Raw genomic sequence first — 26755 nt, forward strand, 5'->3', positions numbered from 1 at the left:
TTTTGTTGTCAAAACCGGATGAAGGCTCTTCAAAGAAATCTCGTAAGTCAAAGACTGTCTCAACTCCTGAGAAAAATGATAAAGACACAACTGTTTCTAAGTCACCAAAGAAACAGCCTGCAGAGGTGGTGAAAGTTTCAAAGAACTCTGAGAAATCTCAGGAAACTGCACAACCTGATTCTACCAAGCAGCTCTTTCCCACAAAGTCTGATGTCTTAAAGCGTATCAAAAAGATGTCTTATAGACCCAGAACATCTCATGAGAGGTCATCTAGTTTCTCACCATCAATGATTCGTAAGCCCCATGTCACTAGGAAAGGTGTTGTTCTTCGTGAAGTTCCTATGCCTGTATCACCATCATCAAAGAAGCGTAGGGCTGAGGATGTTGCCAAGTATATCTCTAGCAAGACCAAGAAGCCAAAGAAGCGAAAGTTGATTCTTCAGGATGATGAAGACGAAGAAATTGTTCCTTATTCTCCACTTGGTAATCCTTCCTCTCCACAGAACTCACCTGCCAAGTCAACTTTCGAAATGATAGGAATTGTAAGTAGCTCTGTGGAAACTTCGATAGTAGACACATCTACTATTTTTGGTGAATCCACACAAGTGTCGATTCCTATGAAGACTTCGGACATACCACCTGAGGTTTCGTTAACTGAATCATTTTATGAGGAGGTTCGAACCTCAGGCATTTATACACACGTATCTAATACGGATGTAAATGTCAATATGGGTGAAGGAGTTTTGAATGATGAACGTCTTGTTGTTTCTCAAGGTATTCTTGAACCAATCACTGTTCAAACCAATACTTCTTTACCACCAATAATCACCTCTATTGCTACAACCACTCATTCTCCTACTTTTGATATGGTCATTGATCATCCCATCACTTCTCTCTTTTCATCCCAATCCACTGACCCACCTAAACCTCTTAACGATGATGATACTGATGATGGAGGGTTTGGAGGATCATATGCTGATTTGGAATTTGATCCAGAAGAAGAAGATATCCCAGATCATATGTTGATGTCCGGGAAGTAGTTCAAAATTCTAAACTAAAAGCTCAATTCAGTACTTCAATCCCAAGCAGATGCAGGGGGTAAGAATTTTGTTTCAAGTATTGAAGTTGATGTGATGCTTAAAGCTCAGGAATTTCGGTTGTTCAAGAAAGTGGAGAAGTTGATTAATGAATCTGAATCTCGTCTTTTCGAAAACCTTGATTCCATGGATAAATGTAACGAGTTGCAAGTCAAATCTGCATCTTCAACTTTTAATGATGAGCTCAAGGATTTGAAACGGATTGCAAAGGAACGACATGTTCTTTTTGTACAAGATGTTAAAACGGTTCGTGAGAATGTCAATCACAAGATTGAAGAACTGAAGTTTGATGTATCCAAAGAGCTTCATGAGATGGATACCAAATACTCTTCTCTTCTTGAGAAAGTTGATATTATCGCGGATGCTGTTACAACATTTGTTAAAACTCATCAATCCTTTGATTATAAGTTTGATGAGAAAGCAACTGCTGCTGTTACAAGTTTTGAAAAAGTTACTTCTATGCTTGAAGAATTGAAGATCATTGTTTCGAAACCTAGTTCATCATCCATTTTTACTCCTGAGTTTATTGATCAGAAGTTTCGTTATTTCGAAGTTGTAATTCAAAAGATGTTGGCTCCACTGTCTCAGTTTGCCACTATCTTACCAACAAATGCCCCACCTGTTATTACAGGGGTGCAAGGGGGAGAAAAGGTGAATGTTTGTAAAGGAGAAGGTGCATCCGGTATTACAAATGAAGAAGTGAAAGTAGTTGGAAAAGTTTTTACAACTCACATTCCTAGTTCAAAACCAATAATTTCGCAAGCTGAACCCGTAACATCAACTGTTGTTACTACAAGGCCAATCTCAAAAGGCATTGTAATTGGGTAAACTATTAAAGAGGGAAGTAGTTCGAAACCCAAGGAAACAACAAAAACTTCAGACAAAGGGAAAACAATTCTTCTTGAAAAGACAAAAGAAGAAACAAAGGCAGAAACTGAAGCGAAGATGGAGAAGCAACGTCATATTCAGAGTATTTTGATGCTTCGTGCAAGTGATCCACCTACAATAAACAAAGGTGATCCAACAAAATTGCACCGTTATGAAAACATTAAAGCCAGAGTTGCATACAACGAAATGTATGAATTCGAGAAAAAGGCAAGAAAGAGTTATGCAATTGAGAACTCTAATATGAATCAGCTTGATTTTCCTATCAATGAGATGATGTTTCTTACTACTCAATATAAGGTTGTGAACATATTTGAGAATAAGGATGATTTTTCTCATATGAAGCTAAGATTCCATGCAGTGTTGGGGAAGGAACAAGAAGAGGTTTGGTCACTGGTGAAAATTGTTCGAGTACTTGGTATATCGAAAGGGGAAATGTTCGAAAATATGCTTCAGAATTTTCGATATCATGTGGTGAGGGCAAACAAAGTATCTTTCGAATTTTCCATTGCTGATTTTCCTTTGATGAACTTGAATGATTTGATTCAAGTTGCATATATACTCAAGGATTTGGATGCTTCTAAACTCCAAAACACAAGCAAGGATGTGTTTAAATTGGGCCTAGGTCATATAAAACTTTTCATAGACAATTACTATGATTGTCTTGCTATGACAGACGTTGGGTTGGCTGCTACAATGGAAAAGGAAGTTACTGTTCCTAAAATCAAAGCAATGAGCGAAGCTCAGTTGAAGAAGTATGTGGATGGTGAAATATGTTTGAAGCCATTTGGTATAGTTTTTGCTAGGAAGAATAAGAAGGGAAAACCATCAAAGTTCGTTTTCCAGACAAGCGAAATTGAAAGATATACAACTGCTCAGTATACAAACTTAATTGTTCGTATGAATAGTTGTAAGAAGAATAATGATGGAGATAAGGCGGAGCTAAAGAAGGTGATGAATTGGTATGCTGAAATTCGAAGAACATTACACTTGGCTGGTCAAGTTTTGATCAACTGATATCGACATTGCTTACAAAGGGGGAGATTGTAAGGGTCGAAATTGTATTGTAAGGTGTCGAAATGTAATGTTATTTTACAAAGGCATTTGGTGTCGAAACTAGAAAGTTTAGTCCTTTGTAATTTTTTGTATGCTTTACTGTAACCGTGAAGCATAATATGTGCTGAAACAGGATCTTATTTACATTCTGTGTTCTCAATTCTTGATACTCTGATTTTGACTTCATTACTTGATTTAATACTTCATCAACTTTTCCCCAAGCATACCCTTCTGGATCTACTCTTTGTAAAAAGGACCGACTAATAAAGTGTGCACAAGGGCCTGGTGGCATTAGCATGCAAGTAATCATGTGATGTGTTAAGTTATGAATTGATATGTACGTGTTAACCAAAAGGTTATACATAGAAAAAGTTGTAATTAAGATTTGATTGGTAACTTACGTTTTTTTCCAAACATGAACAGTTAAACGTCCATCTGGTCCACAATCTTTAGAGGAATTGTTTTCACCTTCTACACTTTCCACTACAGATCCATTCATGGTTGGTTGTGTTGGTGATGGGGTAGATTCTGGGATAGGTGTTGTTGATGGGGTATATTCTTGGGTAGGTGTTGGGATAGATGTATATGTTGAGGATGTGGTAGTTCCTTTACTTAAGGAGGATGTGGTAGTTACTGTAGTTGTGGAGGATGGTAGTGTAGATGCAGGTTTTGAGGTTGTGGTAGTAGATATAGGTGTTGATGATGTGGTAGTGGGTATCGGTGTTGAGGATGGTTTAGATGATGTAGGTGCTGAAGTTTTGGTCATTGATGTAAGTGTTGAGGATTGTATTGTTCCAGTTTCTGAAGTTTTAGATGTATTTTCTAAGGACGGTGTGGATGTTGTAAGTGATGCCTAAGAAGTGGTAGTCATGGTTGATGTTAATGATTTAGGTATAGGGGTTTTGTTGGTAGATGTTATAGGTGCTTTGGATGTGGTTGTTGGTATTGGGAAGTCGATTTCTTCATCTTGTAATTGTATGTTTATGAATTTTGCAGCAGAAATCCTGTTGCGTTTCATAACCTGTGGTGCAATGAATTTAGTTGGCTTCACACTGAATGCTCCTTTTGCTTTCGAGTTAGACATCTTTCTTGCTTAAAAATTAACAAAAAACTATATTCAATACCAATGTATTAAAGATGATAAACTACTGATGAAAAGAGAGAAACAAACAATAAAAATAAATTATATATGAAGGCATTACTACGCATGCAAACTGTTGAATACAATCAAAACCAATTTACTTGTAATTTAAGATGATAATATACATGAAGATAATCAGAGAACAAGAAACAATCATCACGATAACAGTAAATTAAATAAAAATAAATTTGAGATGAGTGACAACCTATATCGCCAAAGTCAGTGAAAAAACGTATAATGAACAAAGATTTCGATCAATTAGCCGCCGTAGATGATGATTACAGAAAATGTAAACCCTATTTCTAATCATTAAACTTACCCTAATATGCAGTGTAATCATGTGTAGGTTGGAGGGAAAGGAATTGCGACATATTTTTAAGCTCCGCTAATGAAAAATTTGAACTTTGTTAATTACCGCTAAATATTTAGTAATTCAAATTTATTAAATTAGTTCCAGATTGATAGATAGGGTATATACATCTACCTAACGTCAAGAAAGTACATAGAGTAACGAGGTGTTCATAGTATACTTTTAATTTAAAATTATAAACGAGGATTAAACATTAGTAAACTATACATCTTTATGCTTTTATGTTTAAACCAAAATTTATATATAAAAGACGTACGGGTTATGTCAATATATATGGTAGTTGCTTATGGTGTCATGGTATCACCCATGGATGACATATGGGTCATTGGTCAACATGGTAGTTGCTTATGGTGTGATGGTATCACCCATGGATGACATACGGGTCATTGGTGAACGTGGTAGTTGCTTATGGTGTCCATGGTATCACCCATGGATGACATATGGGTCATTGGTCAACATGGTAGTTGTTTACGGTGTCCATGGATGACATACGAGTCATTGGTCAACATGGTAGTTGCTTATGGTGTCCATGGTATCACCCATGGATGACATATGGGTCATTGGTCAACATGGTAGTTGCTTATGGTGTCCATGGATGACATACGGGTCATTGGTCAACATGGTAGTTGCTTATGGTGTCCATGGATGACATACGAGTCATTGGTCAACATGGTAGTTGCTTATGGTATCCATGGATGACATACAGGTCATTGGTCAACATGGTAGTTTCTTATGGTGTCCATTGTATCACCCATGGATGACATATGGCTCATTGGTCAACATGGTAGTTGCTTATGGTGTGATGGTATCACCCATGGATGACATACGTGTCATTGGTCAACATGGTAGTTGCTTATGGTATCCATGGATGACATACGAGTCATTGGTCAACGTGGTAGTTGCTTATGGTGTCCATGGTTTCACCCATGGATGACATACAGGTCATTGGTCAACATGGTAGTTGCTTATGGTGTCCATGGATGATATATGGGTCATTGGTCAACATGGTAGTTGCTTAGGGCGTGATGATATCACCCATGGATGACATACGGGTCATTGGTTAACATGGTAGTTGCTTATGGTGTCCATGGATGACATACGGGTCATTGGTCAACATGGTAGTTGCTTTATGTTGTCCATGGTATCACCCACGGATGACATATGGGTCATTGGTCAACATGGTAGTTGCTTATGGTGTCCATGGATGACATGCGGGTCATTGATCAACATGGTTGTTGCTTATGGTGTACATGGTATCACCCATGGATGACATACGGGTCATTGGTCAACATGGTAGTTGCTTATTGTCACCCATGGATGACATATAGGTCATTGGTCAACATGGTAGTTGTTTATGGTGTCCATGGATGACATACGGGTCATTAGTCAACATGGTAGTTGCTTATGGTGTGATGATATCACCCATGGATGACATACGGGTCATTGGTCAACATGGTAGTTGCTTATGGTGTCCATGGTATCACCCATGGATGACATATGGGTCATTGGTCAACATGGTAGTTGCTTATGGTGTCCATGGATGACATACGAGTCATTGGTCAACATGGTAGTTGCTTATGGTGTCCATGGTATCACCATGGATGACATATGGGTCATTGGTTAACATGGTAGTTGCTTATGGTGTCCATGGATGACATACGAGTCATTGGTCAACATGGTAGTTGCTTATGGTGTCCATGGTATCACCCATGGATGATATATGGGTCAGTGGTCAACATGGTAGTTGCTTATGGTGTGAGGGTATCACCCATGGATGACATACGAGTTAGTGGTCAACATGGTAGTTGCTTATGGTGTCCATGGATGACATACGGGTCATTGGTCAACATGGTAGTTGCTTATGGTGTCCATGGTATCACCCATGGATGACATACGGGTCATTGGTCAACATGGTAGTTGCTTATGGTGTCCATGGATGACATACGGGTCATTATCAACATGGTAGTTGCTTATGGTGTCCATGATATCACCCATGGATGACATATGGGTCACTGGTCAATATGGTAGTTGCTTATGGTGTCCATGGATGCCATTGTTGGATTAGTGTCTAAGCCCGTAACTATATTTGGTAAGTATTTGACCTGGTTGTGCATGGTCCTTTTGGTTTGCCTTCACCAAAGCAGAAATCATATGGTTTAATTAAAGGAGAAATCATATGGTTTAATTAATATTAGACAAGAATTAATTATGTGGCTAAAAGAGATTAATTAAATAAAGGGGACTGGAATTGTCAATTGTGTGATAGTTGATTTGGGCTGAGAATCCTTTTGGATTTAAGAGGTGGACGAAAATTAGAGTGGAAGCCAATCTAATTTCGTCCAAGGCCTTTATTCTGGAAAGTTCTTTGGACTGCTTAAGGCCTAAGCTATCCAATTAGGGTTTTGACTGAAACCCTAACAACACAACTATAAATAGACCCTTTAGGCTTCAGAAATCGGCTACCCCTACTTCTAAGAGTACCAGAGCCGACTTCAAGAGCTTCCAACCTCTCTCCAAGATCATCCTCTTGCTTGTGGTGTTTGTAAGCCATTAGAGGAGTGACATTTGTGACTCTAAGCTCCAAGGACAAGAAGATTCAAGCTTTGAAGAAGAGGTAATCATCTAGATCTGTTTTGTTATGTCAATTTCGAATTATATACACTAGATCTAGGTTTGAAAGTCTTGGATCAATTCCATGTACAATAGAGAAGCCTAGATCCAAGCTTTAGGGTTTGCATGGGCACATAGGATGTTATTTTGTGTAAAACCCATTAGTGGTATCAGAGCCTTGATTGGCTTCTATTGTATCGATTCTTTGTGTTTTCATTCATGCTTTAAAATCGATTTTTTGGCCCCCTGACTGACAGACTCGGCGAGTCCTATAATGGGCTCGACGAGTAGGATGAACTCGACGAGTCCATAAGGGGACTCGGCGAGTAGGGACGTCAGACAGAGGGATTTTCGGGATTTCTTCCTGTTTTGCTGAAGGATAATTACCAAAATCGTTTTTGACTAATAAAATCCGAATTTTATTGTTGTTATATGTTTATCATTTCCAAAACAAAAGATAATTACCATTTATTTGAATAATAAATTCCATATGTGATAATATTTTATTATTTAAATTATTTGATGAATTATCTTGTAAATAAAATTGATTAGGTCAAATTTAGATAATCATTAACTTAAATGTTTAATTTTAAATTATTTGCTATTTGATCCTATGTGTTTTGAAAAGTTCAAAATTTGCCCTCAAGTTTTGAAATTTAAATTTTTTATTAAAAGTTTAATTTGAACTATTTAAATTTCAAACCCTAGAATTTTACAAGTTTAAAATTCAACCTTATACTTTATAATATTATAAGATTAACATATATATATATATATATATATATATATATATATATATATATATATATATATATATATATATATATATATATATATATATATATATGTATATGTATAACTTAAATGCTAGTCTTACCGTTAGTAGGCCTCATTCACGAAGCCGATCTATAAGGGGGTATAAGGTTATGGCCTATAAAATGGTCGTTTAATGGGTTTCCACTCTCACCCACCGCTTCCTTGATTGGTGGGGGGTCGCTAGCCGAACGGGTAGGATAGGGCAACCCTTTCCTCATTAAAAGTATAATGAAATTATAAAAGTAACAAAATATTTTTTTTTTCAAAATTCCCATTCTTAGTTACTTTAGGCAAAAGTGAATTGATGCAATTCCATGAAATTACACTTTGTACCCTTGCTAAGACGTTAGTGGAGCGTGTGTGGTTAACCGGCACACTAATTGGGTTCTAAGCAAAGGTGGCAATGGGTGACTCATTGTTTGTCATAGTTCAATGGAGCGTGTGTGGTTAACCGGCACATCGAATAGGTGACTGTAACAATGAGGGCACCATGTACATTTGCATGGTTATTCACACCCGCTTTGTGATCATCGGCATCCCAGTCACAAACTTAAGGGGCATATCGAGATTTAAACATGCCATTGAAACGTTCAATGAATCTCAAAAGATCTAGGAGTTTTCAATACATTTAAAACATATCTGTAATTTTTTTTCATGGTGGAAATTAGTGAATCGTCATTCACTTACCTTCAAATTATTTGCTTGTTAGATTACGACATCCCTCTTCTAATTTGTAAATAATGTTGTTGGATCCTAGCCCTAATTTCTCATTTGGGTGTTTAATTGGGGATTTTTTTTCTAATCAAACTTCGTTTTTTCCCTTTCAGATGTCGAACGTCAACAACAACACTTCTGATTCAACTTCCTCTGGCTCATTCTCACTCATGAACTTGTGTGGGAGAGTGATCTTTGACGGGTCCAATTTCAATGATTGGATCCGCAACATTCGAATAGTCACTCGTTACGAGGACAAAGAGTATGTCCTCGATGAGAAGCTAAAGGAAATCAACACCAACACTGCTACTGCTGAAGAGATCGCGACCTTTGAGGCCCATGACCGTGATGCCACGAAAGTCCATTGCATCATGTTGGCGACTATGACTGCAGAACTCCATAAGTCCTATGAGGACATGTACCCCTATGAAATGCATCAGGATCTGTTGGACCGGTACCACCAAAGCGCTAGGCAAGAAAGGTACGAGATCATCACTTCGATGATCACTACCAAAATGGGTAAGGGAGAGTCCCTTACTGCTCATCTGCAAAAGATGCAGAGATATGTCGATCGCCTGCTAAAGCTAAATGTTAACTTTGGTGAAGAGCTGGCAATTGACATCATCCTTCATTCCTTGCCTCCCTGCTATAGCCAGTTCCGCATGACCTACCACATGAACAAGGAGGAGGTCACCTTGAGCAAGCTTCAAGGATTGTTGAGGACAGCTGAGAGCAACCTCAAAGATAAATCTGTTGCACCATCTCCAACTCCTATTTCTGCCCCAATCTTGGCAATTGGGCAAGGGAAGGGTAAGAAGAGGAAGGCTCCCTCAAAGACCCACCATAAGGGAAAGTTCCAAAATGGCTCCTCTTCTAGTGGAACCAAGGTTGGTTCTGCTAAACCCAACTCGAACCCCAAGGAGGCAGAGTGCCACCACTGCCATGAAATAGGGCATTGGAAACTAAGCTGCCTGAAATATCTGCAAGATATCAAGGATGGAAAGATCAAGCTGTCCTACGCATGTATTTACACTATTAAATCTAATGATTCATCACATGCTATTTCTTGGGTTCTTGATACAGGATGTGGTTTTCACATTTGTTCTGATTTGCAGGGCCTAAGAAGAAATAAGGATGTGGAGCATGGGAAGATAAATTTGATCATGGGGAACAGAAGATCGTCGCCTATCACCAAGATCGGAGTTTACTCTTTAATGCTCAGTAGTGGATTAGGATTAGATTTAAATAATTGTTGCTATACGCCAGAAATGGCAAGAAACATTATTTCATTTCATGGTTTGTATAGACAGGGTTTTAGATATTCATTTGATAATGAAAAGGGTTCTATTAATGCTTATCTTAATGGTGTTTTGTATTTTGAAGCATTGCCTTGTAATGGAATATACGAAACTGTGATGGTTGTAGACAGTTTAGGAAAAGATGTGTTGTGTATTGATTCTTCCAATGATTTGGATAAAGCATGCTTGTGGCATTGTCGTCTTGGACATGTCAACAAGAAACGCATAGCCCAACTCCAAAAGGATGGAGTGTTGGAGTCATTCGACCTTAGGGACGATGACGTGTGCGAGTCTTGTTTACTTGGAAAGATGACCAAGTCACCCTTCACTGGCACTTGTGCGAGGGGTGAGGGTTTATTGGATCTCATACATACAGATGTATGTGGACCTTTTAGATCCACCACAAGGGATGTGTGCCACTTCTACGTGACGTTTACTGATGATTATAGCAGACATGGATATATCTACTTAATCAGGCATAGGTCACAAACCTTTGAAAAGTTCAAAGAGTTCAAGCAAGAAGTGGAGAATCAGTTGGGCAGGAAAATCAAGATGCTTCGATCTGATCGAGGTGGAGAGTACCTAAGTCTTGAATTCCACGACTACCTCAAGGAATGCGAAATCGTTTCTCAATTAACGCCACCTAGGACACCACAATTGAATGGTGTGGCTGAGAGGCGTAATCGATCCTTGCTAGACATGGTTCGTTCCATGATGAGTCGTGCTTCACTACCTATCTCATTCTGGGGGTATGCCTTAGAGACTGCCACCCATATCCTTAACTTAGTCCCTACGAAGAAGGTTGCCAAAACACCTCACGAGATGTGGACAGGGAAAGCTCCCTCGTTGGCACACATCAAGGTTTGGGGTTGCGAGGCTTTTGTCAGACGAGAGACTCACGAACAGCTCGAACCTCGTAGTGAGCGATGTATTTTCATCGGCTACCCACAGAAGTCCTTTGGATATCTCTTCTATAGACCGAGTAACAATGTTGTCTTTGTTGCGAGGAGAGGGGTTTTCCGAGAGCGAGAACTCATAAGCCAATGCAACAGTGGGACGCAAAAATCGATCTTGAAGAGCCTCAAGAGTCGAGCGATGAAGGAACCTCCAACACTAGCACTCAACCCGAGGAGGAAACTTCGGTTGAACCGATTGACGAGTCCTTACCTCTTAGACGTTCCAGCAGAGTTAGTGTTCCGCCCGTGTTGTATGGTTTTCATATAACGAGTGAGGGTGATACGTTTATTAGTGATAGTACAGTAGTGAATTTAGACGAACCTAACAACTACAAGAAAGCCATGGCAGGCCCGGAATCTGCGAAATGGAAAGAGGCTATGGACAGCGAGATTCAGTCCATGTATGACAACCAAGTTTGGAATTTGGTTGACAATGTGCCAGGTCGTAAGACGGTCGGGTGCAAGTGGATCTTCAAGAAGAAGACCGACATGTATGGGAATGTGCACACTTATAAGGCGCGATTGGTTGCAAAGGGTTTCACTCAAACTCCCAGAGTTGATTATGATGAAACCTTCTCACAAGTTGCGAAGATAAAGTCTATCAGGGTGATACTGGCCATTGCTGCATTTCATGACTATGAAATATGGCAGATGGATGTCAAAACCGCTTTCCTTAACGGAAATTGGCTGAGGATATTTACATGGCTCAGCTAGAGGGTTTTGTCGATGCGAAGCATCCTAATAGAGTGTGTAAGCTTGAGAAGTCCATTTATGGACAGAAATAAGCATCTCGCAGATGGAATCTTTGTTTCGATGAGAAAGTCAAAGAGTTTGGTTTTCTACGAAGCAAGGATGAATCATGTGTATATGTCAAAGCCAGTGGGAGTATAGTAAGCTTCCTCGTATTGTATGTCGATGACATACTACTCATAGGAAACGACATCCCAACCCTGAAGGAAGTTAAATCCTGGCTTGGGAAGTGCTTCGCTATGAAGGATCTTGGAGAGGCTGCCTATATTCTGGGAATAAGGATAGTGAGAAATAGAAGTAAGATACTAATAGGAATTAGTCAGAATACTTACTTGGACAAGGTACTAAAAGGTTTTAGTATGGACAATTCAAAGAAGGGGGAGTTACCAATCCAAAGTAATGCCAAGTTAAGTAAGACTCAAAGCCCGAGTACCGAAGTCGATATAACAGAAATGAGCCGAGTACCATACGCTTCCGCAGTTGGCTCGATTATGTATGCTATGACTTGTACTCGCCCTGATGTGGCCTTCGCTTTGAGCATGGTCAGTAGATATCAAGGGAACCCTGGCAAAGCACATTGGACCGCAGTCAAGAATATTCTTCAGTACCTTCGGAGGACCAAGGAATGGTTTCTAGTCCTTGGTGGGAGTGATGACTTAAGGGTGCGAGGGTATAGTGACGCCAGTTTTCAAACCGACAGGGACAACTATCGTTCGCAGTCGGGCTGGATCTTTACTCTAAATAGGGGAGCAGTGACTTGGAAGAGTTCCAAGTAGGAGACCGTAGCTGATTCAACGTGCGAATCATAGTATATAGCGGCGAGCGAAGCGTCAAAGGAGGCAATATGGTTGAAGAACTTCATCGGAGACCTTGGAGTTGTGCCATCCATAAAGGAGCTCATGGAAATTTTCTGTGATAATGAAGGAGCGGTTGCCATAACCAAAGAACCGAGGGATCATGGCAGATCTCGACATATCGACAGAAAATATCACTTTATTCGACATCGGTTGGAAGAAGGACTCCTCGTAGTGAAGATAGTATCGTCAGAAGATAACCCAGCAGATCCCTTACGAAGGGACTAAGTAGGGTTAAGCACTTGCAGCACACTACGAGCATCGGGCTGAAGGTCGATATTAGTTTAGATTAGATAGTTTAGAAACATGTAATAGATAAATGTAATTGACATTTGATGATTAAATAAAATAGTATTATTTATAAGTAATGTTACTGTCTTATGTTGATTATTTACCTATTGTTTCATTATGCATGTTTTGACTTCCTGAATAATAAGATTATTCAAAAGTTCCACAATCGCTCATACTTTGGGAGTAGGTATGAAAGAAGATTGTCATGAATTGGTGTGTAGATTGTATAAAGTGTATTAGACATAGCAAAGGTTTGCTTCAACGTTCATGAGTGCTTATGAGTTTGATTTGGGCATTGGATTAGACCCGCGCTTGCTGGAATCACTTCATGGAATTTATCACGAGTGATCGTAACACGATAATATCATATGGTCTTAAAACCTAGATATATGGTTTGTTGTTTACTAATTGGTTGTGCATTGATAATGCGTAAACGCATCAGTAACTTGATGTTATAAAACACATTGTTGTGTGTGATTTGATTAGTGGATAGTAAATTCATATAAGTTGAAGTTTATCTGTTCCTTTTATCCTAAGAGGGTAAAAGTGATATCAGGGCCCCTCGATGATTTTGTTTTGACTTATGTGCCAGGCCCGGTCAGGACTGAATTGATGTGTTCAATTAAGTTTTATGTCAGACGAATCAGAGATCGAGAAACAACTGCTGGACAATAAGTATGACTATGTTCCATGTATTTTTCCGCACGATATCTAGAACAGAGGACTATACGACCCCTTATCTAGAGGACAGGTTACTGATAAGATCAGAGTTCGGCAGCGTATTTGAGAGCTACGATTGCTAATCGGGTTGTACTTACTTTTAAGTTACTAGAATTATCCAAGTGGGAGACTGTTGGATTAGTGTCTAAGCCCGTAACTATATTTGGTAAGTACTTGACCCGGTTGTGCATGGTCCTTTTGGGTTGCCTTCACCAAAGCAACATGATAGGATAATTTATGAATAAAGAGGTTATTATGATTTATTAATATGTTATATGAATAATATATTAAAGGAGAAATCATATAGCTTAATTAGTATTAGACAAGAATTAATTAAGAAATAATCTTGTGGCTAAAATAGATTGATTAAATAAAGGAGACTGGAACTGTCAATTGTGTGATAGTTGATTTGGGCTGAGAATCCTTTTGGATTTAATAGGTGGACGAAAATTAGAGTGGAAGCCAATCTAATTTCGTCCAAGGCCTTTATTCTGGAAGGTTCTTTGGACTGCTTAAGGCCTAAGCTATCCAATTAGGGTTTTGACTGAAACCCTAACAACACAAGTATAAATAGACCCTTTAGGCTTCAGAAATTGGCTACCCCTACTTCTAAGAGCACGAGAGCCGACTTCAAGAGCTTCCAACCTCTCTCCAAGATCATCCTCTTGCTTGTGGTGTTTGTAAGCCATTAGAGGAGTGACATTTGTGACTCTACGCTCCAAGGACAAGAAGATTCAAGCTTTGAAGAAGAGGTAATCATCTATATTTGTTTTTTTATGTCAGTTTCGAATTATATACACTAGATCTAAGGTTTGAAAGTCTTGGATCATTTGCATGTACAATAGAGAAGCCTAGATCCAAGCTTTAGGGTTTGCATGAGCACATAAGATGTTATTTTGTGTAAAATCCATCAGACGTACGGGTCATTGGTCAACATGGTAGTTGCTTATGGTGTCCGTGGATGACATACGGGTCATAGGTCAACATGGTAGTTGCTTATGGTGTCCATGGTATCACCCATGGATGACATATGGGTCATTGGTCAACATGGTAGTTGCTTATGGTGTCCATGGATGACATACGTGTCATTGGTCAACATGGTAGTTGCTTATGGTGTCCATGGATGACATGCGGGTCATTGGTTAACATGGTAGTTGCTTATGGTGTCCGTGGATGACATATGGGTCATTGGTCAACATATATCATTTGTGCCGATTGTGTATTAAAATAGAAATTGATTTTTCTTTTAATTATGACTTTCTATAAAACTACCCTTACTAATTAAATATGAGTCATTGTATGTATTAGGACAATTTGGTCATTTTATAATGGAACATATTCTAGGCGCCATAATGTTTTCCGACAAAACACGTTGTTTCAGTTCTTCACTCTTATTTTAGTCACTTGCAAACAACCCCAATTTCAAAATTCCGACAGTCAAAAAACCCTAAAATCATTTTCGCATAATTGTTATCTTAGTGAAGGTTTATTATTGTGGAAGTCAGTTCCTCTTCGAACATGCAATCAAGAAATCAAAGGAAACCGCTAACAGACATGCCATTGGAAGTGATGGAGAAAATAATAGTTGACTTGGGAAAAATTTCAGCAGTCGAGGCTTTTAGGATGAAGAGTGTGTAAGTTTTGTCTTCGATCATTCTATTTCACAAGTGTATTTGAGTTGTCTTTACATTTTGGAGTGAATGTTGTGTTTCGTTTGCAGTTGCAGATTCTTTAATGAGGCAGGAAAAACGGATGAAGTATATAAACATATGGAGGTAGATGGATTACGATTTCGTGGTTGGTCTGACCAGAAACATACAGTTGTCAACAAATGCATAGAGATGAGAAACCCAAATATTCTGTTTAGGAATGGATTGGTACGTTGTTATAAATATGCATAGTATTAATTAATTTGTTTCTTGTTTTGCATTACTTTAACTAGAAATTATGTGTTTAATGTTTTTTTTTAGATGAAGTTATTTTTCTTAGAAGCTGATCATGAGGGGAAAACGATGCTTGAAGAAGCATCTGCATTGGGACATTTGGATTCAACATTTGTCCTGGGAATGATGGTAATGGCTGAAGGGAGACATAGGAAGTAGGAAGCTTTGGACATGTTGAACAATGCTTACCGCAGAGCAAAAGGTAAGTGGAATCTTAGAGCTACTTGTTCTAAGGTTCATCTCAACTTAAATAGGGAGGGGAGGAAACATGTACACTTCCATGGCTTCCATAGAACTTGTGCAATGCATAAGTCTGTAATTAGTGTGTTAGACGCTTTTGTGAATGGATACAAAAGGGTGTTTAGGTGTGCAATTTGTTTGTGGGATGCTTGTTTCGTTAGGTTTTCTAGGGAGTTTGGTATAATTTATGAGTAGTTTGTTGATATGTACTTTCATATTATGACAATTAATGTTATGTACATTCTTTTGGTTTAATATACATATATATAGTAATTTACGTGATAAGTAATTACTTGATGTTGTTACTTGATTAGTAAATATGTTGTGTTGTTCATAAGGGACTAAAAGAGTAAAAGTTTGGAATGATGTTTGAATTATGTTTGAATAATGTTTGAATAATGTGTTTTGGACTTTCAATATTAGTGTTTATATTGTATTGTGATTATAGTTGTATGTAGCAAATGTTTGTTCTTTCCTTCTATTAAATACATATAAAATACAATTGTAAAGGCATAAACATACATGTATTTTATTTTGGATTTGGTAATTTGGTTTAATATCAACTAGTGGAGAACCCATGCTTTCATGGGGTAAAATTGTAAAGGCATAAACATAGGGACTAAAAGTGGCAACAAAGAAAAAGTATTGTGGCTAAAATCAAAATAAAAAAAATTACTATAAACATAGGGACTAAAAGTGGCAACAAAAGAAAACTATTGTGTCTAAAATCTAAAGTAAAAAAGTTTACTGTTAAAATCTTGTTCCACTTTTACCTTATGGATTATGATATATATATATATATATGTTAATATAAATGCATTACATTATGGATTATGATATATAAGTTATTTTTCTCTTTTTCATTTCAACAATCAAAAGTCTACTGTTACCTAGCTATAAAAGGTTATAATATTTGAATAATGTGTTTTGACACAAATACCCTTAGTATTCACATATTTGGAATGATTTCAGGGGCAATTTGGTCTTTTTGCACTCTAAATTGTTAAGGCGCCATCATACCTCTGACGTCACGACGGCGTTCCAGTTCTTCAACCATTCAGAACATCTCAACTTTTCCGGACGATAAATCTGCATACAAACACTAAAACCCCCAAATCGTCGAAGGATAATTGTTCTCAAAAACGATTTTCTCCGATAATAGAGACTCATGTACTCCTCTCAACCAGATCAACATAAAGTAAGTTTTTTTCCATACCATGTTAAACTGTCTTTCATGGTTACACTTAATTTTAAAAAAAAAGTGAAATCAACTACTCTAATGTGTATATTGTAAGTAGAATGTCGAATACTAGAAGTCGCCGTTCGTTAGATGATCTCCCACTAGAGATTTTGAGTCGGATTTTTGTAGTATTAGGGGCAGAATCTACGGAAGACATCGTCTTTGTAAGACTTTGGTAATTCTGAATAAACATCAACTAATGAATGTATATTTGATGAAATACAACTTTATTTATTTGTTATTTTCTGTGTATTTAATTTTTTGAAGTTCAAAGAAGATGTATGAAGCGGGGGGTGATCCTCAAGTGTATAGAACATCATGCATTGACATGTTTGAAGGAATGGGTCCCAAAAATCTGAAAGCTGATTTATTTATACGCACATGTGCATTGCATAATAACATTGAAGCCATGTTTAGACAAGGAATTGTATGTGTAGTTTCAGTAATTATATGTAATCTGTACCATTTATTAATATTTAGTGTCATTGATGTTGTATATTGATATTGTTATTCTGTCAACATGATGAGTGCTTTTATTATGGCAATTTTGATTTAGGATTGACTTTGTTGAGACAAGCAGCAGATGAAGATCATCTTGAGGCAATTTATTTGCTTTGAATGATCTACATTTCAAGTGGGCCTCATCAATGTGATGAAGGTATGTATATATGGTATATATGTATATTATATTATATATATAGTTAATTAAGGCATGTTTGTAGTTTGGGGTTAGTATTTAGTTGTGTTGTGTTGTATAATATTTACTCTTGTATTGAAAAGGATACATTGGATTAATTGATGGATATTTTAATGTGTAGGTTTACAATTACTTGATGCCTATTTTGGTTGGGAAGTTACGGATGATGGGGAGTACACGGGTGTTGTTGATAGTGCCAAAGAGTTGTTGCGAGCTGTTGATGTTGTTCATAGACGTACAACTAATAACACCACATTCCAATGTGAAGACCCACGTCATTCTGTTAAAGGTGCATTTGCAATAGGCCATGAAGAGGATGAGGATCGACAAAGATATTGCATGGTTTGTCGTTGGTATGTAGAGTATGGTAGGTTTTGTATATTTCTTAAAAATATAAATGGTTGATAATAGATTGGACATTGAATATTAGTGTTCATATTGTATTGTATATGAAGGTGTATACTACTATAATTTTATTTTGGTTTTATGTTTACATCATTCTGTTAAAAGGGCATTTTAGTCATTTTGCTTGCTATGTTGTTTGAGTAGGAAGAAGTATATGTAAAACCCATGTTATTTTTGTGATGAAGTATAGTTAATGGAATTAAAAATAAGTTTGTAATGAATTCGTTATTAAGGGAAATAATCTACATAGATTATATATTTTAACATGCCCGGTTTTAAGGGTGTGCAAGAGGTGCAACCGCACAGGCCTCGGAAAAAATAGGGCCTAGTTCTAATAAAATTATATGGTTAATTAGTCATTATATACTATGTTTTTCAAGAAATTATACACAACTTGATTAGCACAACTGGCTTAACCACGCCCTTTTCTAGCATAAGCTTAAGTTCAAGTCCGCTTGCTAGCAATATCTACTTTTATAATTCATTTTTACATTTTAGCCATTAGTTTATGCCACATATTATCAATTCAAAAAAATTTCATTCAAACCCTATCTTCCAAATTCCATTGATCATAATAATAATTCATCCATAGAATAAGAAAATTTATTAAGAATACAACATCCCAACAAATGTCGTCACAAATTAGCTACGCGTTTTGTTCCATAGCAAAATAAGAAAACGAAATCATATTCCATAGCAAAATTCCCTAGCAAAATACCTACGAATGGTACTTACATAGCAAATCAACTATGGAGTTGGTTTCCATCACAAACTCCTTTGCATAGTAACGACGATAATTAATTCCATAGCAGCAATACAACGGAAAGTGATTTCGTAACAAATGTCGTTGGAAAATTTCTACGAACTTTTGTTCCATAGAACTATCGGTAGCATAATACCAACAAATATGGAGTCGGTAGCATTTTCCCTAGCAAGTCCCATTCTCGCTACCAGAAATAAAATCCGTAGACAATGTGGTAGCAACATTGCTATGGAACAAAATTCCATAGCACGATCTATTGCAGATTAACAATGAAATTTTTTTTCCATAGCGACCTTCCCTAGCAAAATCGCGTTTTTCTTGTAGTGGATGGTCGCAAACGGTGGCCAAATGTCATCTTTTATAACGGTTTTGTTATTTTATATGTACTTTTACATTGTGTTAGTTATTAAGTGAGACATAAGGTGTTGAAGTTTCATTTTAAGTGATTAAATGTTATATTGAAATTGTAACCTTAAAAAACTCGTGACAAGTCGTGTCACAGTCGAAAACGGTGTCCAAATGTCATCTTTTGTAATGAGTTTATTTGTGTTATATGTACCTTTACCTTGTGGTGGGTATTAAGTAAGACATAAATACATAAGGTGATAAATACATATAAGGTGTTGAAGTTTCATTTTAAGTGATTCCCTCTAGTTATTTAGTTTAGATGAATATAAATATTAAGTAAATGGGTAGTATGTGTTTTGGATTTCATTTTGAACCTTAAATCAAAGGACTTTTAGGAAATAAAACTTATTGACTTATGGTGGTGAGAGAATGTGTTTTTTAAAAATTATTTGGATTAGCTTTTGTGGTGGGAAAGTCAATAAGTTGTTGTTGAAAAACTGTTTGTCTTAGCTTTATACATGTTTCAAGGGGTGTCTGTGTTTTACAACCCAAAAATTTATCAGGAGTTCTGAAAAGTTAGACATCCTAACTTATTGAAATCGTATTTGTGAAGGGTTAATGAAATGTTATTTTATAAGTCCTTTCATATTGACAAATACTTTTTTTGTCACTTATTGACTTTTAAAAAAACCAGTAAGTCAATAAGTTGTTTTTAAATAAAATACGAAACACCCCTGGTTGAAATCAAATAATAAATTAACCATTACAATTGTGAAATTCATTTCCCAATAGTTGTTCTAAGTGGTCCCCATTAACTTTTGATCACTTGTTAAATGTTAAATAAGTATAACAAAGAAACTAATAGAAGACCACGTTTGTATCGTTTGTTTATCAAAAGAAGAGATTGGCACAAATTCGTTGAAATTGTACAATCACAAGAATTCAAGGTTATGAAATTGGTCCAAATGTTAATTAATTATGTTTATGATAAGCAGTTCCATTATATTTTTAACTAATTATGAAATTATCTGATGACATCCTTTTATTTACTCTATGTTAAAGGTCAATTCTGATAAGGGAAAAGCCACTCGAGCAAAGTCACATTACCCCACATAAAATGGAACGTGGGGGTATGCTAAATTACAAAAAATATTAGTAAGTCCATTGATTGATATTTCAATTGTTAAAAATATATTTATTAATGATTTGCTTAGTTAATATGGTATATATACTTGCAACTTGTTTTTTTTTTCTTCATCAGTTGATCATTCTTTTAATAGGTGAAAGAAAAAGTAATTGGTACAGACGAAGTTCCCCCGTAGTCTTTAATGTGGAGGAAATGACAGGAAAGTAAAGAGGGAAAATATGATCGAGAAGAAGTGATGCCGGTTTCAAAAGATTTGGTATGTAGTGTCAAACTAACAGCTTCCATTGAGTTTTGGTGTTTGTAAATGCTAATTGATAAAGGACGCAACTAATACTATACATTTTTTCTAGATCAGCCATGAAATTGCAAATGAAGAAGGAAAAACCCTTCTTGAACCAGCCACATATTCCCTCTGACTATTCTTTGGCAAAGATCATGGTGGATTTGTAAGTGGGGTTGGCATGGGAGTAACTCCACCCAGATATTGGGATCTCCCTCGATCCAGATTCTCATCAAGTGAAACAATTGCTTTCCTTCAGCAAAGCCTAGAGGAACCAAAAAGAATAAATGAGGATCTGTGGTTGAAAGTTTAATATATGATGAGTAGGGTTCCTTCTATGAGAAATCATGTAGAGTTTCCAATAACTACTACTCCACATCCAAAAAAGGCTCTTACAGAAAAAGTAAGTGGATTTTTTATGATAGTTTTATAACATTGGGTTGCTAATTAATGTTTTCATCGCATATTGTCATCTTAGAAAAGGAAAAACAATTATGTGGGTACATCAACATCTTATATAATCAACAATGAGGTTGAATACTATGTAAGTTAATAATATGTATTGTACACTTCTTTTTCAACACTTGTAACTGTTTTTCGTAAACTAAACATGGTACATTATTTTCAGGAAACTTTAAATGACGGTGATGAAAATGTTGGATCTATGTGAGAGGAGCCACAAGTTGGGAATTCAACTTAACCCAATATACGACAACAATGAACAAAATATGTATATTCGACATGTTAGCATAGATATACATGTTAGTTAAACTTTATACTTATAAATTTATTAATATGTGCATCTACATCTCTATAGAAAATAAAATGTTCACGGTCAGTGTGTGATCGTAGCAACGTTGTTGTGAATGGTATGTCATCTATTCTACGAATGAGAACCAAACAATACATGAAAAGCCACTGATGACTGATTACTATAGAGTTTTTGTATATGAAGAAATAAAGCCATCCACCTGTGTACCAAACGGAGAAAACAATGTCTCGTTAATAGTTTTGGACGAGCTAGATTCTTTTGTGGCTTTGGGAAAAAAACCTTGTAACCATTGATCCTAAGGTAGTTTAGTTGCATAAGTTATATTAATATTTATATTCATTAATTAAAACCTATAAGTTTTTTAAAACGATTATACTAATATTTACATACATTAATTGTGCATGTTTGCTTCAATGTATGTTTAACACTTATTTTAATTTATGTTGTTGTCACAGGATCCGAATGTATATATAGTGGAAGCTAATAAAGAAATACAAAAGCCCAAAAAAAGTCAGCTCAAGAAAAAACAGCCCACGAGTTATCGTCCAACAATTAGATTAAGGAGTGCAGCAACTAAACACAACAGTTCTTCTAATAAAAGAAGTATAATTTAGTTTATTTGGGCTATATATATATATATATATATATATATATATATATATATATATATATATATATATATATATATATATATATATATATATATAACGATTCTATAAATTATTTACATACATTAATTGTGCATGTTTGTTTCAATGTATATTTAACACTTATTTTAATTTATGTTGTTGTCACATGATCCGAATGTATATATAGTTGAAGCTAATAAGGAAATACAAAAGCACAAGAAAAGTCAGCCCAAGAAAAAACAGCCCACCAGTTATCGTTCAACAACTGGACTAAGGAGTGCAACAACTAAACACAATAGTTCTTCTAATAAAAAAAAGTATAATAGTTTATTTGGGTTATATATATATATATATATATATATATATATATATATATATATATATATATATATATATATATAACGATTCTATTAACTATTTACGTACATTAATTCTGCATGTTTGCTTCAATGTATGTTTAACACTTATTTTAATTTATGTTGTTGTTACAGGATCCAAATGTATATATAGTTGAAGCTAATAAGGAACTACAAAATCCCAAGAAAAGTCAGCACAAGTAAAAAACAGCCAACGAGTTATTGTCCAACTACCGGACTAAGGAGTGCATCAACTAAACACAATAGTTCTTCTAATAACATAAGTATAATTTAGTGTATTTCGGTTATATATATATATATATATATATATATATATATATATATATATATATTGTTTTTAATGTAATAACTTAATAATAATTATTATTAAAAAGAGTTTTTAATTACATTATATTTGATTCTTCCATTTTTAGCATCAAAGTAATAAAATGTGTCCAATATGTGTAATTATATGTAAAACTAGTTAAACTTGTATTTGTCATTATATGTAAATAATAGTAATAATAAACCATTAATCATGTTAGTAAAGATAATTTATGCTTACAACTTAATTATTCCACAATACAAGTAAAAAAACGTATTAGTGTAAGTATATATCATTTTTGGTGACGGCTACAAATTTTATTTGTTGCTATATGTAAACAATATTAATGAAAAACCATTAAACATGTTAGTAAATATAACATATGTTGATAATTTAATTACATTTATGTCTCCAAAAGTCAACAATGACAACTATAGTATTTATAAATGTTGGCTATAAGTAAACATTTATAATTCTATGGGGAAAAAATAAATCATTATAATCATTTTATGGTCACCATTTAATTTTTTGTGAGTGGGTAAATGTACACAATATTCACAATATAATATTAAACATGCCAGTAAAAGTTATCATTAATCGTAATAAAAGAAATAACACGTGAGTATACATCATTATTGGTGAAGAGTAAATTTTTTATTCGTCGGTATATGTAAACAGTACCAATGATAAACCATTAAACATGTTAGTGAAGATAACTTATGTTGACAACATATTTACATTTTTGTCTCCAAAAGTCAACAATGATCGCGATAATATTTATAAACGGTGAATATACATAAACATTCATCAATCTATATGAAAAAACACATCACTATACGTGTATTATCAATGACAGTTATTAAAATAAGATAGATATATGTCCACAAACACCCTACCATATAATGACGGGTTTGACCTATAATAACTAGTTTTCATGGGTTATAGTACTCATCATAATAAAATGACGACATAGCTTGTCTTCAATAACGCGACCTTTCCTGACATATTGAATGAAAAAAAAAACCCATCATAAAATGTCTTTAATGACAGTTTTTCGCATGGATAAAGCCTAGTTTTCTACTAGTGCAATTTTAATTCCATAACACTCCAAAATTTCAATTACAACCTAATTATAACCCTATTTTCGATTTTTCATAAGAACAATATATATATATATATATATATATATATATATATATATATATATATATATATATATATATATATATATATAAAATCTTTGTGCAGCGCAAATATTATTTAAGCAAAGATCTGATACTATTGATTGGTTTTCTATATACTTCCTAGTTTAATTGCATGGTAGGTGAAAAAATTACATGGTAGTGAAAACCAATTATATGGTAGCGAAAACCTACAATGATCTTTAACCTAATTGATATTAACAACTACAAGAGGGATAGAAATTAATAACCTTTAGAAAAATCAATTTGCTTGAAGAAATTTAATGTAGATCGAATTCCAATAATTCAAGGAAGTGAGCAACCAAAGTAGATTGCTTCTAATGGTTCACATACAACAATACCTAATTATTAATGTAATAAATTAACCCTGAGAACAATAGAAATCGACTAAGGAGTTAATCAAGAGAGAAGTGAAACTCTAGAACAGTAGAGTGAGATGAAAATAATGAGTGCTTTGGAGGGGGTATTTATAGTTTCTGGTTGGTTGCAAAGCAAGCATATTTGAATAAATAAATAATGTAATTTAATATAAAAATCAAATCCCCTTCCTTATCTAAGCCTTAGACAACATTTCAAGGCTTATCCCTTAGAAATTTCGTTTATCCTTCTAAGGATCCAGAATGTTCTGTGATATCCCCATTTTCACGGCCAGAAAAGACCGGTTTTGTTTATGCTTTATAAAAATCAGAGTACCTCCTTTAATAAAAATGTTGCGGAATTGGTTCCGAGAAGAACATGATAAATACGTTATCAAAGCATTTCCGAAGAAATGTATTTTTTTTCATTTTCAAAACCTTGGGATGTCATTGTCAATACATAAACATAAGCATAAACAGAACTTACATTCATTTACACTAGTGATCTACATCTCTTTTAAATCTCTCAGTGTAAAGTAGCTTCATATCGACACATGTGATAGAAATAAGCTGGAGTGGGTCAGGTTGGGAAACCTGGTGAGTACATAGGGTTTTCAACCCATAATAATATAATTATTATGTTTAAACATCAAACAATCAACCCAATTACCCATCCCCATTATCTTCTTTACTCTTAAGGGTCTACCCTAAGATTAAGCTATTCCTCGATCATTCATTCCTAAGGAGTATCCTAAGGAATCGGCACTAAGTCTGCATAGTCGCCATGGTTTATCTCGTTTATTAACAGTATCATTTTCGAGAGTCCACTCGTAATACCTGTCTATGGGTTTTTAGAGTACACCAGGTGAACACATCGTTCACAACACCTACAGGTTGCGAGCATGCTAGTGTGTCACTAGACTGTCTAGAATAGTCCGTGGTTGTCATCCGTACTCTGCTAGATGACGGGGCCATCACTTGGGTCATCGCTTGGCTCATCGATTTGGCTCATCGCTTTGGCTCATCGCTTTGGCTCATCGCTTCGCACCATATTTTATCACTCATATATCATCACTCATCGTTCATCTCATCTTTCATCGCTCATCATTTATCTCATCTTTCATCGCTCATCATTTATCTCACCTCTAATCTACCCATGTTTTACCCAACACATTTTGTAGATATAAAATACATATACAGTTTAGATCATTTAAAACATGTATAAAACGTTTCATCCAGCATAGACAACAAGTATTCAGACAGTATACACACATAGCATGTAATTTATATAAAATACTTCATATCTATGTGTAAGATGAAAGTAACTATGCACTCACCTGATAAGGTGGTGATTCTGAATTCGGGCAGCGCTTCGTTACTTCTTAAAACAATTTCCCTCGACAAAACCTAGTATCATTACCGCTAGGGTTTAGCTCAATATTCACCGAGACTAATTAATAGTCTAACTGTTATTATTATTATATAAGCATTAAACAACACTATATAACTCATAATAATAGCCCAAATAATTATTTTAAGGTCCTAATCATGTTACTATATTAAAACATAAGCTATACTAAAGATAGGGTAGGCATAGCTCACTTACAGCGGATTTTTCGCAAAAACCGGACTTCGCTGGAGCAGCGTTCCCGAGCCGAAAGACTCTTTTCTCGGGACTCCGGGAGCCTCGGGGCTTCCTTCGGGTGCTAGGGGGTTTACCTAGGCTTTAGGGGGGGTTTGGGAGGCTAGAGAGAGAAACTAGAGAGAGAAAGTGAGTTTGGGAGATGTGAAGAAATGGCAAGACCCGACACCTCTATTTATAGTGAAAATATTTGATGGACTCGCCGAGTCTTGACACAAACTCGCCGAGTTGGTGCATGTGGCAGCCTTCTGGTGGTGCCACGTGTCCTCTTTCTGGTGGTGCCACGTCACCCAAACTCGAGTATCAGCCTCCCGACTTAGAAAAATCATAAATCTCGCATACAAGCTCCGTTTTCGACGTTCTTTTTTTCCACGCGTAGGTAAAATCAAGATCTACAATTTTCATTTAGACTCTGTCGGCTAATTCTCGACCGATCTTAAATTTAACAGTAGGAGGAGTTTAGACTGTTAAATGACCGCGAAGAATTCGTAACTCCTTCATACGGACTCCGTTTTCGTCTGTCTTTTTACCGTTGAGTTCCTATTAATGAGATCTTCAACTCTCATTAAGGTTGCGTAAGCCAAAAACCGCTCGAACTAAAATTCGAGTTTCGGGTCGTGCACTGCTAAGCCGAATCTTAGAAAAATCATAACTTCTTCATACAAAGTCAGATTTGGGCGTTCTTTTTGTGGATGTTCTCGGTTTAACATATTCTACGACTTTCGTGTAGATTACTAAGGTCAAAAAGTCCTCTATCGCAAATTTGCCGTAAAACTTCGACGGGTCATAACTTCTTCGTTATAACTCGGATTTCGACGTTCTTTATATGTACGGAACCCTTGAGACATATTC

At 35.8% G+C, this 26755-nt stretch overlaps 1 protein-coding gene across 1 annotated transcript; it reads left to right on the plus strand.

Annotated features, from left to right (window-relative positions):
• The first annotated feature begins 15112 nt into the window (after nucleotides 1-15112).
• On the plus strand, nucleotides 15113-15660 carry LOC145105854 (putative F-box protein At1g67623). Its single transcript, XM_079042936.1, has 3 exons — nucleotides 15113-15192; nucleotides 15279-15435; nucleotides 15529-15660. The coding sequence occupies exons 1-3, from the start codon at nucleotides 15113-15115 to the stop codon at nucleotides 15658-15660; spliced, it is 369 nt and encodes a 122-aa protein (XP_078899062.1).
• The last annotated feature ends 11095 nt before the right edge of the window (nucleotides 15661-26755 follow it).

This window comes from Lactuca virosa, chromosome 4, assembly GCF_052849685.1.
Source record: "Lactuca virosa cultivar CGN04683 chromosome 4, Lactuca_virosa_CGN04683_v6, whole genome shotgun sequence".
Lineage (NCBI taxonomy): Eukaryota > Viridiplantae > Streptophyta > Magnoliopsida > Asterales > Asteraceae > Lactuca > Lactuca virosa.

Excerpts from the sequence above, each read along its gene's own strand:
- LOC145105854 (XM_079042936.1), top strand. The coding sequence starts at position 15,113 with ATGCCATTGGAAGTGATGGAGAAAATAATAGTTGACTTGGGAAAAATT. Across the intron at positions 15,193-15,278 it reads GCTTTTAGGATGAAGAGTGT|TTGCAGATTCTTTAATGAGG; the intron begins GTAAGTTTTGTC and ends TTTCGTTTGCAG. Across the intron at positions 15,436-15,528 it reads TTCTGTTTAGGAATGGATTG|ATGAAGTTATTTTTCTTAGA; the intron begins GTACGTTGTTAT and ends GTTTTTTTTTAG.